Source organism: Apis dorsata, unplaced genomic scaffold (assembly GCF_000469605.1).
Source record: "Apis dorsata unplaced genomic scaffold, Apis dorsata 1.3 scaffold_194, whole genome shotgun sequence".
In the NCBI taxonomy this organism is placed as follows: domain Eukaryota; kingdom Metazoa; phylum Arthropoda; class Insecta; order Hymenoptera; family Apidae; genus Apis; species Apis dorsata.
The window spans coordinates 1,541,060-1,553,662 of record NW_006263478.1 but is presented as its reverse complement, the minus strand read 5'-3'; the positions used below and the strand labels follow the sequence as shown (position 1 = coordinate 1,553,662).

Here is a 12,603-nt window from a genome sequence, read left to right as displayed (position 1 = left end):
AAAAAAAAAAAATAAATATTGATACATAATTTTTCTTATAGCGAATAAATATAATTGTTTGATAATTTAATACACTTTTACAATCTTTTACGATTTTATATAATCGTTATAAAATTATTTCTTTTTACAATAACTAAAAATAATCTCGTCATTAATTATAGGTTGAATGCAATATTAAAGCAAAAAATTTATTCACCTCCAACACAACATAAAAATAATCTTATCTTCATTTAAAAAAAATACCGATTCCTTTTAATTTCTCATTAACTCTCCACTAAGTATCAAAACACTTCCTCCTCTCAAAACATTTCCGGTACCGCAGCATATCTTATGGCCACAGTGAGCCACAGTAGTAAGTTTGTTCAAGAGGAAGCATCCACCATTGGCAATGAGACCAGTGAGGCGAAATGGGAACCGAAGGAGAAAAAAAAAAGAGAAAAAAGAAAGAAAGAAAGAAAGAAAGAAAGAAAAGAAAAAATTCTGAAAAGCCAGTTCCGTGGAACGGTAATCCAGGTAGCAGATAAAACGGAGGGCTGGCGGAGGTGGGACGAGAAGTCACATCCCCGTCGCCGAAAGCCGCCTTTTACGTAGCCGCCTATAAAGTTGTTCCGGTGACCGCGCGGCCGCCTCAGATACACTCCACCCTTGAACGCATCGACCAGCATTGCTTTCTCGCCATGAATTTCCTCGTAAGTACTTCACTCCTCTCTTAACTTCACAATTTGTCGTTCTCAACAACGGTGAATGAATTAATTCTTCGATCTCGATTTCGATTGAAATTTTCCCTTTTATTCTTCTTTTATTTTATTTTATTTTATTTTATTTTATTTTATTTTATTTTTTATTCATCTGGTTTGGTCTGGGTTCTCTGTGATTATGGTTTATCGTTTCTAAGTTTATTCTCTACGGTTTGTGATTTAATATATTGGCGAGCAGAAAGATTGAAAGGTATGATGGGTGTTAAAATTAGAGCATGGCGGAACGAAATGTGTCGTGTGTGGTTTAAATCGCTAACTAAAAAATTAAATTGTACACGATATTTATATTATATTTCTCGATTCTTTTTTATTTCATTTCGAATAAATTTAACCAAATTTTAGTTTCACCGTTATTATTCTAAGTTTCTTATGTTTTTTATCCTTTGTGTTTTATGGTTTAAATTATGAAAATATGGGAGTCTTTAAAAATTGAAACGTGCAGAAGGAAATGTGTCGCGTGTGGTTAATCGCGATGAGATGTCCCACATCACGAGTTTCCGGTAAAATGGCGTACGTGTTCGCGCATCGTGGTTTAATTATATCGTGGGTGAATTATTTCGAAAGGAAAGTCGTTATACACCGTGAAATTGATCGTGAAATTGTTTTTGGGTGAGATTACGAAATTTACGCTGGAAATAGAACGTATATACGATTTAAAGATAAATTTATGAATGAATAAATTTGACAAAGAAATTGGCTCTCATAATACAAATATGACGGACAAAACGTGATTATAACGAAACGTGTTGAATACGATTGGATAATAATCGTTATTTGCGAGATAATTTTTTTTTCAGTGATTGTTGATCATTGCTTTACTTATTAATTAGTAAGATTGATAGCAATGAGAATTTGTCAAAGTATTTTTGCTCGTGGATATTCTTCTTATTTCTGGAAAAATTATTACATTTTCTTTTTATAATAGCTACAAACACGCGAAATGAAAGTTCTATAAGAAGTAAGGACATTCGTATATCCACTTATAGTTGTACCTCTTTTATCCAGTTTCAACAACTTTTTACAGTTACCTGATAATTAGAGTAAAAATAGGACACTTGTGTAGAACATACACAGTATTCTTTTACTTTCAATAGCTGCTCAGAAACAATGACGATACAATATCTTTCAATTTATAGGAAACATACGTGCAAAGTTATTACTTTATAATATTTATTTTAAAATTATTAATGAAAAGTCATAAAAAAAATACAAATGTGCAGAAAAACAAATAAGTTTACAATATAATTTCTTCAACAAAGAATTTGATTGAATTAAATTACAAAGACGTAAATAATTGGAACAAAAGGATTACAACATATAACATTCCATGTCTCAATCAATATTTTCTGACAAGAAATCATTACGCCAGACAAGAACCCTTTTCTTCGAGAGTAAACGAAACAGGCGTGTCTTGTCAGCTAATTTATATTTCACTTTCCATAGGCTAACGTGTAATTCTTACAACGGTTGTGCTCGATAGTCCGTGTTGGTTTCCATGATAGATTTTATTTCTTTTTCCTCTTCGAGTGGAATGCTCGGAGGAAAGGTATACCAATACTCGTCGTCTTTTCCCGATTACGGAAACTGCTATTGCTAATCAACTTTCCCCTTGAGAAATTGGAATTTCGTCGATTCGATCGAAGCCATCGATAATTACCAAATTTAATCGATAATTCATACGAATTTTTTTTAAAGTGAATCAAATTAAATTTTCTTATATTTATTATCGAATGATATAACGTATTTGCATGTATTTCCATGCATGTGTCGAATGACATTACAAAGAATGAGATAAATCACTCGATAAAAAAGACAAATTGATTTGGTTTAATCGCCTAACTTAATTAGTCTTAACGAATGAATTAAATTGGAATTGAATGAATTATATATAGGTAATAGATACTTATCAATTCAAGCTTAAATAATTTGCAATTAAATAGATTATATTATTAAAAATATTTGCTAAAGAATTAATTTGTAATATATAATAATTTTTTTCCAATATATTTTACTACTCCACAATTTTTAATAATTTTAGGATCACTTGATAAAATTTGTACTCCATTATTCATTCATGATTAGAGATCGTTAAATTAATTAGAATATTTCTTCGTTGATAATTAATGAATGTAATATCTAATTAAGAATTAAGAAACGTAAAATACAAATTGTTATCAAGCACAAATTGAACGAAAGGATAATGCCTAGCAGGATAACTGGATCGGGAACGTTTAAGGATAGGTTTCCATCGTGCTTCTGAAACGTGTTATTAACTTCGGTTGATCACGAAGAATCTGGTCTTGAAGTTACCACTTTCCCTTCCAGCCACGGTGCCCCGATCTCGAAATACAATTCCATATAAATGCACAGGACACGAACCAGTGTGCTATCGCAACTGTCACTGAGTCAAGTTTCCACCGTATTAGATAATACTTGATTAAAACTTCAGGTTGCGCAATTGATCCTTAAAGCTATGTCTCTCTCCAGACATTTATTTTCTTCCTTTGTTATTATCACATCAATGAAGCAAGAATATTATTTCATTAATACGTTAATATCCTATAAATTATATTATCGATGAAAAGAGTTGTTATTCACTTTTGAAAAAAAGAATTGTAATTGTGCAAAATAGTGTTTTTATGAAATTAGATGGAAGAGAAATTGGATAAAGAGAAGCGAAGTTTTATTTTGTTTTATGTGAAAAGCTATTTAAATAGTAATTAGAAAGTATATACTCTTGATGATTTATTGAGTAATACAATCCTTTCTTAGATAATACAAAGACACTTAATTAACGAGTTATTACTTAATATATTAACGCTTAACGCTTCCTCATTTGAGTATTTAACTCGATTACATTGTCAAAACATAACAAAAATAATAAAATGAAATGTTATTCAAAGATACGTCTTTAAAGAAATATCTTTCGATATTAATTAACACAGAATTGATATTTTTAAAAATATTAAATAATCGAGTGTTATTAATTGTTATTTCAGGTTTTACTATTAATAGCTCTTCCTGCGTGCTTGGCACAATTCACGATACAGGGACCCAGTGACGGGAATCGAGTCGCTCAGGGCTTACGAATAGAGGAAGGGAAAGGAATCGAGTACACGGATCAAAATGGTAAAAAAACAGATAACAGATACCGATACTGTTCCACATAAGAGAAAAAATCTCGTAATTTATTCTTCTATCTCTCTGACTGATACAAATTTACGATCAGATTTATCGTTCAACGTCGTTACGTTGAAGCTATATCAAACTACTTTTTCAATTCAATTCAAATATATTGAAGCTTATTGTCTATCGAATAAATTATTTTACGATAAAAATTTTTAATTTATTTATTCTTTATATATATCAAATCTTTTCGAAAAAATATTTCTAAAAATAATAATAAAATATCGAATGAATATTTTTCTTTTAATTTTAATATCAATTTAAACGTGTTTGATTTGTCTACAGACGCACACGATAGTGGTTTCAGTATTCAAGGTGCCACGGATGGTAGTGCTCAGATACAAGGTTCCAGCGATGGCCATTCCAATTTTCAAATTCAGGGTGCCACTCAGGGTATAGCTGAAAGATATGTGCAAGGACCCAGTGCAGGAGCATACAATATCCAAGGAGCGTCCGATGGACATAGTCAATCGATTATTCAAGGAGCCTACGATGGTAGACCGGTTGCTCCAAAATCTCTCCAATATAACGATCCCACTGGTAAGCGAATTTATAATTTTTCTTCTCTTTCTTTTTTTTTCTAGATTAATATTGTAGAAATTAGAATTAGATATAACTCAACAATTCAACCGAAACCGCCAAACATCAAATTACTAGAAAATTAATTCGAAATTTCGTATGAAAGGACTGAGAGTAAACTGGAGATCGTACGATCGGCAATCGCGGCCAGCAGCACAACAGGAATATTCTCAAGCTGCAGCTCCAACCGCGCCAAGAGCATCGCATCGGCAAAGAGCGTCTGCCCCTAGACAGCCACCTCCACCGCCACCACCAGAACCAGTCGCCTTGCAACAATCGAAGTCTATAGATAACGCTCCTTCTCATATCAAGCATCTTCTTCAGCTCCAAGCTCAACTTCCATACGTGAACATTATTCCTGAACCGTACAGGTAATGCCGAATTCTCGTCAATTCCATTTTTTCCTCGTTATTACTCGTCGTGAATTAATGGATATTCAGATTTGTTTGTTGTATCGAGCATTACAATTGCAAATTTTCCCAGATACGAAAATCTGATATCGCTACAAGGTGCGAATCAACCGCAACCTCAATACGAACCTCGGTACGAGCCCCAAGAAGAATTGCCTCCAGAACCACGGCGTCCGGCTTACCGCGGGAAATCACGTGGTCCAACTAGACACAGACGACAAGCACCGCAACAACAGCATCGCAAACTTCCGCAACCACCAGCCGAGCCACAGATCAAATACTCGCCCAATCTACCTCCTCATCTTCAACAACTCTTGAAATACCAGGCGCAAACACCTTATGTCAACTCGATTCCAGAACAGTACAGGTAAATTTTATCTTGCTAAATTAATCTTGTTAAATTGATCGATTCTCGTTCGAGCGTTTAATAGTATAACAAATTTTGGCAAACGCTGGGCATTCGTCAAATTTTCAGATTTAATCCGGATCCATCCGCGCAGATGCAGCTGGAACAGTTTCGCAATTACTATCAAGATTTGATTAGACAGCAACCAACGTCTCCTGTTGTGCACACAGTGCCACCGGCGGTTGCGCCACCTCCTGTACAAGTTTCACCGTCATCAGATCCATCGCACCATCCAAGAAGACAGAGAAGACAAGCGCCTCATCAATCGCGACAACAGCCAAGACCACAGCCAATACCAGCCGAACCGGTCCCCCAATATTCCACAAATATTCCTGGTCACATTCAAAGTCTGTTGAAGTATCAGGCCCAAATCCCTTACAACATCATTGCCAATCAGATCGATTATCGCCTCGACAAACCGTACGTGCCCCAGCCAGTGCAACCCGCTGGACCGCCGCAAGTTCAATATCAACCTTCCGTGAATAATCATCCGTATCAAGGGCAGACGAGCAGCGGCTATCAAAGTCAATTGAATACCGCTTACCAATCGAGCGATCCAGCTTACCATCAGGATCAAGGAAGAGACGCGTATCAAGGCCAACCAAGCGGGTACAGTCAAGTTTACGCTTCTCAACCGCAATATAGTCCGCAATATACTCAGGCTCAGCTTGGATACGAGACAGCTGATCAAGGAGTTCGTCCTGTGACCGAGAAGCAATATAATCGAAAATAAACGGGCGTAATTGTTTGTTTGTATCTTGATTTATCGTATTATCGTTCCGTAATTAATTGGAACGATGTTTTCCATTGTTCCGGATATTATTTGATCACACGTTGTTCCGTTTCGCGACGATGTGTAATTGCGAAAAAAATCATGCGCTTTCGCCGAGGTTGTTTCGTAATACTGAAATATTTGAAGGATCTTTATATATTTTGTTTCGTTTCGCATGCATTAAGTTACTCGTGAAAGTGAAATATTTGATACTATAATAATGTTTACATTTGCTTTTGCTGTTAAGAAGTAATTCTACGTAGGAAAAAATTCTAATTCGTATGTACTTTAAAGGTTGCAGTATTTTTAATAACATTTTCATTCAAGGTTTATCTTATCTATTATTTAGATTTAATAAAAATAACTGCGAAGAATATTTTTACTCGTCGAATATTTGCTACTTTTAAATAGCAGTCGAAGTATTTATTTAAACGGATAATATTGTTTTCTATTTTGTATACGTATGTAAATGTGATACGAAAAGTGTACTTTTTGAATATTTTTTTTTTGTTATTAAAAAATCAATTTCACATAAATTCATATTCTTTTTCTTCTTTTTACAAGATATTATATTTGTCGAAAATTCCTTAGACGGAAATATGAAAGAAAAGATTATCTATTTATCAAATTAGAAACACAATATTATTTTAATTATGATTATATGTTTATATTCACGATATATTATATCATTAAATAATTTTATGTAATTAAAAACTTAAGTTTCTCTCTCGTTTTAAGATAATAGCAAAATAATAATTTGCATTACTCTGAATATTTAAAGTGTACTGTTGTAACGGAAGTTATTTGAAATGGATTTCTACATCGGAAATCGGACTTTCCACTTCCGGTGAAAGAGGAAAGAACGAAAGTAACGCGCCATTTTATCTTTGTCGTATAGATTTATTTATAGAGATTTATTTATATATCATTTTAACAAGAAATAACACTAAATGCATGAGCTTTTTCGATTAATAATAAACAGCTTGTCCATTTTACAGTTTTTATATCTCAATAATTTTCCAATAAAATATTTTTCACATAAATGTATTATTTCGATCTTAATTATTCTGAACTAGGAATCCAAATTTTTAAAAAATAACACATATCATAAAACTTAAAGATAAAGATAATCGTATATATATGATATAAACGCATATGGATAAAATTTATTAAAGAAATAACACTTGGACAAAAACTAGATCGCATTTCGAGTTTTGCGTATATGATCCACTTTCACTCGTTGCTTTTCCTCTGTATACTTAACGTAATTGAGCTAATCGTCTTGACTAACTTTTAACAGCTCAGAAATATATTTTGTAATTTGTTAAATTTCTTTGAAATAAATCAGACTAGTCTCTTCATTGTTCTTGAAATTTTACATCCTACTAGATTCTTTCTTCAATATAACATACATACTGAAGACAACATACATATTGAAGAAATGGAACGGTGAATGTAGAATTATATACATTAAGGTCAATTCCTTTTACAACTTGTCCAGTCATCGATTAAATCGCGATTTTTTTTTTATGGAATATATAAAATGTCTTCGTAGAAACTTTGTTCGAGATATTAATGCGGTCGACTTAGGAATACGGAAGTGACCGATGCATATGCTTCCTGCAACCGGTGGCTGTACCGTTACGTGACTAGAAATACGTGTTTTGCTTGGGACGTGTTTTTGCTCAATCCATATTTACGTCGATAACAATTTTTTGATTTCTTTCAATTTTAATTTTAGCCTCGAATATGAAATATAATCGATTAAAATTATAGAAAAAATTATCGACACGAAAATCTCATTTCTCGATATAATTTTTCAAAATTGAATAAATCTTTTTCCTTGTGAAAAAGTAATAATAATAATTATTTATCTACAAAAATTTTAAAAAATATTACACGCACGATCTAATAACAACGGATAAATGAATTAAAGAATTATTGGTAAATGAAATCGATTTCGATTGAGTAATAATTGATCTCTCGTCAATTAGGGAGCTATCAACATTCGCGTGAATACCTTTTTCGATCAACGAACGAATTTTGTTTCGCCCTCATTTCTTAGAATACGATTGATCATAATTCAGATAAATTCCAAAGCGTACAGCCTTCCATTCAAAAGGAAAAATCGATCAAACGACTTTCACGTAACTTCGAATTAACCTCTGATATAATGTGCACTCGGGAAAAGCTGGTTCCGACAGCGTAACCCAAGTTTTTTACAGAGAAAGTTCATTTCAAACGATCGAGCAAGTTAATTTCTTTCTTGATTTTAGAAAAGTTCAATCAAAGATAATTATTCGCTTACTTAATTTTGAATAATCAAGTTGATTATCGCATTTTAATAATTACTTATTGTAATTTGTCATAATGTTTCATTAGAATAGAAGGATTATAGGTTCAATTTATTAAACAAGGCTTGATCAATAATTTGTATTATTATTGGATACTTGATGCACGAAGTGTTTAAGTTATAAAATTAAACGCAAAAACTATTACACGACTGGTTTTACAAGAAGAATGCTAATCTCGATAGTTAAAAGTAATTACTTTTACGATTTAGTAGCAACAACTTTCTCGTGATTTAAAATTTTTATTAAACAAACGATACATACAGATAAAAATACCGCATCTTGGAAATAAAATAATTATGAATAGAATTATGCAGCATAATGGCACGTGAAATAATAATAAGACTATATAAAATTTTTTTTATATTATTACACAAACTACTTTATTTCATTCATAACATACTTTTCTTACAAATAGTTAACCGTAATACTTTTCACAAATATACAAAAAATACCAAACATACACGCGTGCAATTTTTCTTCTTCAACAATTTTCTGTATTATTTCTACTTTTCCATCGAATCTTATTATTATTTATATCGACAATTTTCAATATTCCAAATCTTTCGCTTTCAATGAAACACTCAGTGATTCTTAGAAAATACTATTCACAAATTTTCACGATGATCCTTCGTTTAAAATCTTTCGTTAATTCGAAATAAAATAATTATAACATCGATGTACAAACTCTATCCAGTAAAAAATAATTAAACAGACAAGACTCATCATTTTCGAATCGAATCGTCCAATAATTCCAAGTTTTCCTGCGACTAGCTTCCTGGATAACAGTGATAGAAACGTCGCATGCCGTGCATACAGGACGCGTTTGTTACGTGACGAACGGGCGGGGGACTTGGACGGAGAGAAGAAAAAAAAATATATATTCAATCGAAACCGACCAACCGTGAAAGTTAGTGGTTGGCCGGACCACTTACCCTGGAAACGCTCGCCCATATAGAAGTGCGTCGCGACGCGGCCGCCAGTTTCGTTCAGCTCCCATCCCGAAATCGCTTACACCTTCGCCATGAAGTTTCTTTCTGTGAGTACAAGTCGATTTTGTGCCTTCCTTGGACGATTTAATAATTTGTTTTCTTTCTTTCTTTCTTTCTGTGAATATTTCTCTTCTATTTTATTTATTTTTATTCTTTTGTTTTTTTCTTCTTTTATTTTCTTTTTTTTTTGAAAACGATGGTGAAGACAGATTGTGTGGTTGAATAAGAGAATCGTTTGTAGGTCATTTGAATTTTTCATATTCAATTTTTATTTATTATTATGTATATCTTTGAAGTGATGATAAACTTTTGATAATTTTTAGTAATGAAATATAATACATTATATCGTCACTATTTATTTAAAAATTGAATAATTATTACAAGTTTGTTATTCTCGTTACGTTAATTTTATGAAGTGAAGAAATATTACGTTTTTAATTAATATACAAATTATTTTAAATTAATTTAAAATATTAAATATTAAATTTATATTAACTTTTTATATTAACTTTCTACATAATATATTAAACTTTTCATAGTTTACATTATTTACATTTAGTGTAAAATATCATTCTTGCAGTCAACGATACAATTGGAAAAATGTTAAAAATTGGAAATAAATTGAACTATTTTCAAAAATAAAGAATAAAAATAATTAATTCAAATTATTCAAGATTACGTATCTATTACAAATTCACGCTCAATTAATCCTATTCGTGAGAAATTACTTAAACGAGATTTGACCTACATTATTTCTTACAAAGATCTATCATCTCTATAACGTTCGAAAGGCGTATTTACGCCTCGATATACGCCTATATCGAGTATTTCTATCCTTTCCCTTCGTGAGAATTCACTACTTTACTACTATTCAAGTATGCGCGTTTTGTGCGCAATAGTGTGCACCGTGAGAGATCGGTAAATTGCATTAACCAACTTTCTCAAACGCGAACCGATTTTTCCCTTCATGGTTATCCGCAATTTTCACACGTTCCCGCGTCTTTATGACATTTAGAGGAAAGAGAGAGACGTTTCTATTTCAGTGTCATTACGTTCGTTTTACTTTACTTAAATAGGTCACCATAGAGAGAGAGTGAGCTTTTATTGTTTCATTTTATTGGAGATAGAAAGTCTCGATGTGTCGAGTTTAGAAATCGATGAAGACGACGATAATTTAAAAAGTTAAAAGTTTAATTTAAAAGTTAAAAACTAAAAGATTTTTTTATTATGTATCTATCTACTTCACAAGCAATAGTATCCACTAAACAAATATAAAATGACGAGAACTATTATTCAATAAATAAAATCTATTTAAACGCTATTACTATTTCGTAATGAAATCGTTCGATCAGATTTTTGAATTGATCAGATATTGATTAACGTTATATAAATTCCAGGTTTTAATATTAGCTGTAATTATACCTATTTACGTCACTGGTGATGCGTTCGGTGATCTTTTGGGGCAAGAAATACAAGAGCCAACTATCGGTAAATTTTATTCCTATACTTTCAACATAATTCTTCCAAATTTGATTCGTGAATGATATTCTATCGATACCGTTGAAAAAATTTTCAGCCCATATCCGCGAGAAGAGGCAATCGGGTCACTTTCGTACAGTGAACCAAGCACCACCACCTCAGATACAGCAACTGATACACGCGCAACAATCCCGTCCACCATTGGTGCCCGTTCCACCGCAACCAATTCCAAAACTGGGTCCATCTCAACCCATCCAGCCTCAGCAATTATCACAGGCGCAGGTATCTCAGTACAAACCGCAAGTGACATTCGCCTCTGGTGTCCAACAACCGGATTACAAATCGATTCCAGTGAACAGTGGTCAATACAAGAAACCGATTCTTCCTCAGCAACCCCAGTATCGTCCTCTTCCTCAGCAACCTCAGTACCGCCCTCTTCCTCAGCAACCCCAATACCAACCCCTCCCTCAGCCTAGTTATAATGCAGCTCCGCAATACAACAGCAAACTGCCACCCCACATCCAGCAATTATTGCAATTTCAAAATAGTTTGAGTAACACGATTCCTGGAAAAGCATAATAGGATTTTTGAGAAAATTTGAAAATTTTAAAACTGTATATGTTCATTGTTTTATTGTACATTCTTTTGTTATTCGAGATTCGTAAAATTTGATAAAGAGTGTAAAATAGAAGATTTGATTGTTGTTTCTTGATGAGGGGGAACTTTTTCAGCTTTTTCAACTTTTAACGAGCACGGTGTGTTCAATTTTAAACGTTAGAATTTGTAAAATAAAATTAAAGATGATGAATTGTATTTAATCAAACGCTGCAATTATCAGAAGAATCAAATTAAATTAACCAGTCTCGTTACACAGAAATACAAATTACATATAACCAATTATTAATATACTTTAATCATTATAATTGATGTTAATTCTGATGTTAATTATTACAAAAAAAGAAAAATACAAATGATTATTGTAGATTCTTCGAAAACAGACTTATATAGTTCAATTGATTGTATCGATCAATCAATTGCTTCGACAGTTTCATTGATCTAAATTTAAACAATAAAGATATTTTCGAAAGTATATAAGAATCGATCGATTGAGTTTTAAACAATTTTTATATCACTAATATTTCCTTCCACCAAGCAAACGGACTCATCATCATGAAAGAACTGGATTCGTCCAAGCATACCAGAAGGGGTTCAAGGTGGTACGGTATTACGTCAAATTACGTCGTTAAACGCACCGCTTCGCATTAAGCGCACTCAATTCGTCACTCGAGAAATCAAGGTATCATCGCACCGATGGATCCGCACAAGGGGCGGGTTTTTCAGCGTTACGGGACGTGACGACAGGGTAGATTCTCCCTCCCCCTCTCCTTTATCGTCGCCCCATGCCCGCGCGACAACCCACACGTTGCAGTATTCCCCCGTCCCACCCCTTCTCTCCGGATAGAGAAGCGCAGCCCTAAACTGTGCCCTGTACCGCAGTCACACCACCCTGTGTCCCCGATTTTTACCTCCTTGCATGCCTTGAATACGACCCCATGGATGGACTCACCGACAAACAGGGAAGAGGATTAGCGAGTCCATTAAAGTCGCGGACTCTATTATCCGGAGAGCACGGCCACGGTGACATCAACCGACTGCCAGTGGCGTAGCAA

At 33.3% G+C, this 12,603-nt stretch overlaps 2 protein-coding genes across 2 annotated transcripts; both read left to right on the top strand.

The window, feature by feature from the left end:
• The first annotated feature begins 559 nt into the window (after positions 1-559).
• On the top strand, positions 560-6,095 carry LOC102673942 (bromodomain-containing protein 4-like). The gene is made up of 6 exons (XM_006614660.2): positions 560-689; positions 3,758-3,887; positions 4,230-4,484; positions 4,630-4,894; positions 5,007-5,300; positions 5,409-6,095. Exons 1-6 carry the CDS (start codon positions 678-680, stop codon positions 6,070-6,072), a joined length of 1,620 nt encoding a protein of 539 aa, XP_006614723.1. The 5' UTR covers positions 560-677; the 3' UTR covers positions 6,073-6,095.
• Positions 6,096-9,348: 3,253 nt separating this feature from the next.
• LOC102674074 (amelogenin-like) lies at positions 9,349-11,529 on the top strand. Its single transcript, XM_006614661.2, has 3 exons — positions 9,349-9,501; positions 10,852-10,942; positions 11,031-11,529. Exons 1-3 carry the CDS (start codon positions 9,487-9,489, stop codon positions 11,510-11,512), a joined length of 588 nt encoding a protein of 195 aa, XP_006614724.1. The 5' UTR covers positions 9,349-9,486; the 3' UTR covers positions 11,513-11,529.
• The last annotated feature ends 1,074 nt before the right edge of the window (positions 11,530-12,603 follow it).

Excerpts from the sequence above, each read along its gene's own strand:
- LOC102673942 (XM_006614660.2), top strand. Across the intron at positions 4,485-4,629 it reads CCAATATAACGATCCCACTG|GACTGAGAGTAAACTGGAGA; the intron begins GTAAGCGAATTT and ends TTCGTATGAAAG. Across the intron at positions 4,895-5,006 it reads ATTATTCCTGAACCGTACAG|ATACGAAAATCTGATATCGC; the intron begins GTAATGCCGAAT and ends AAATTTTCCCAG.
- LOC102674074 (XM_006614661.2), top strand. Across the intron at positions 10,943-11,030 it reads AATACAAGAGCCAACTATCG|CCCATATCCGCGAGAAGAGG; the intron begins GTAAATTTTATT and ends AAAAATTTTCAG.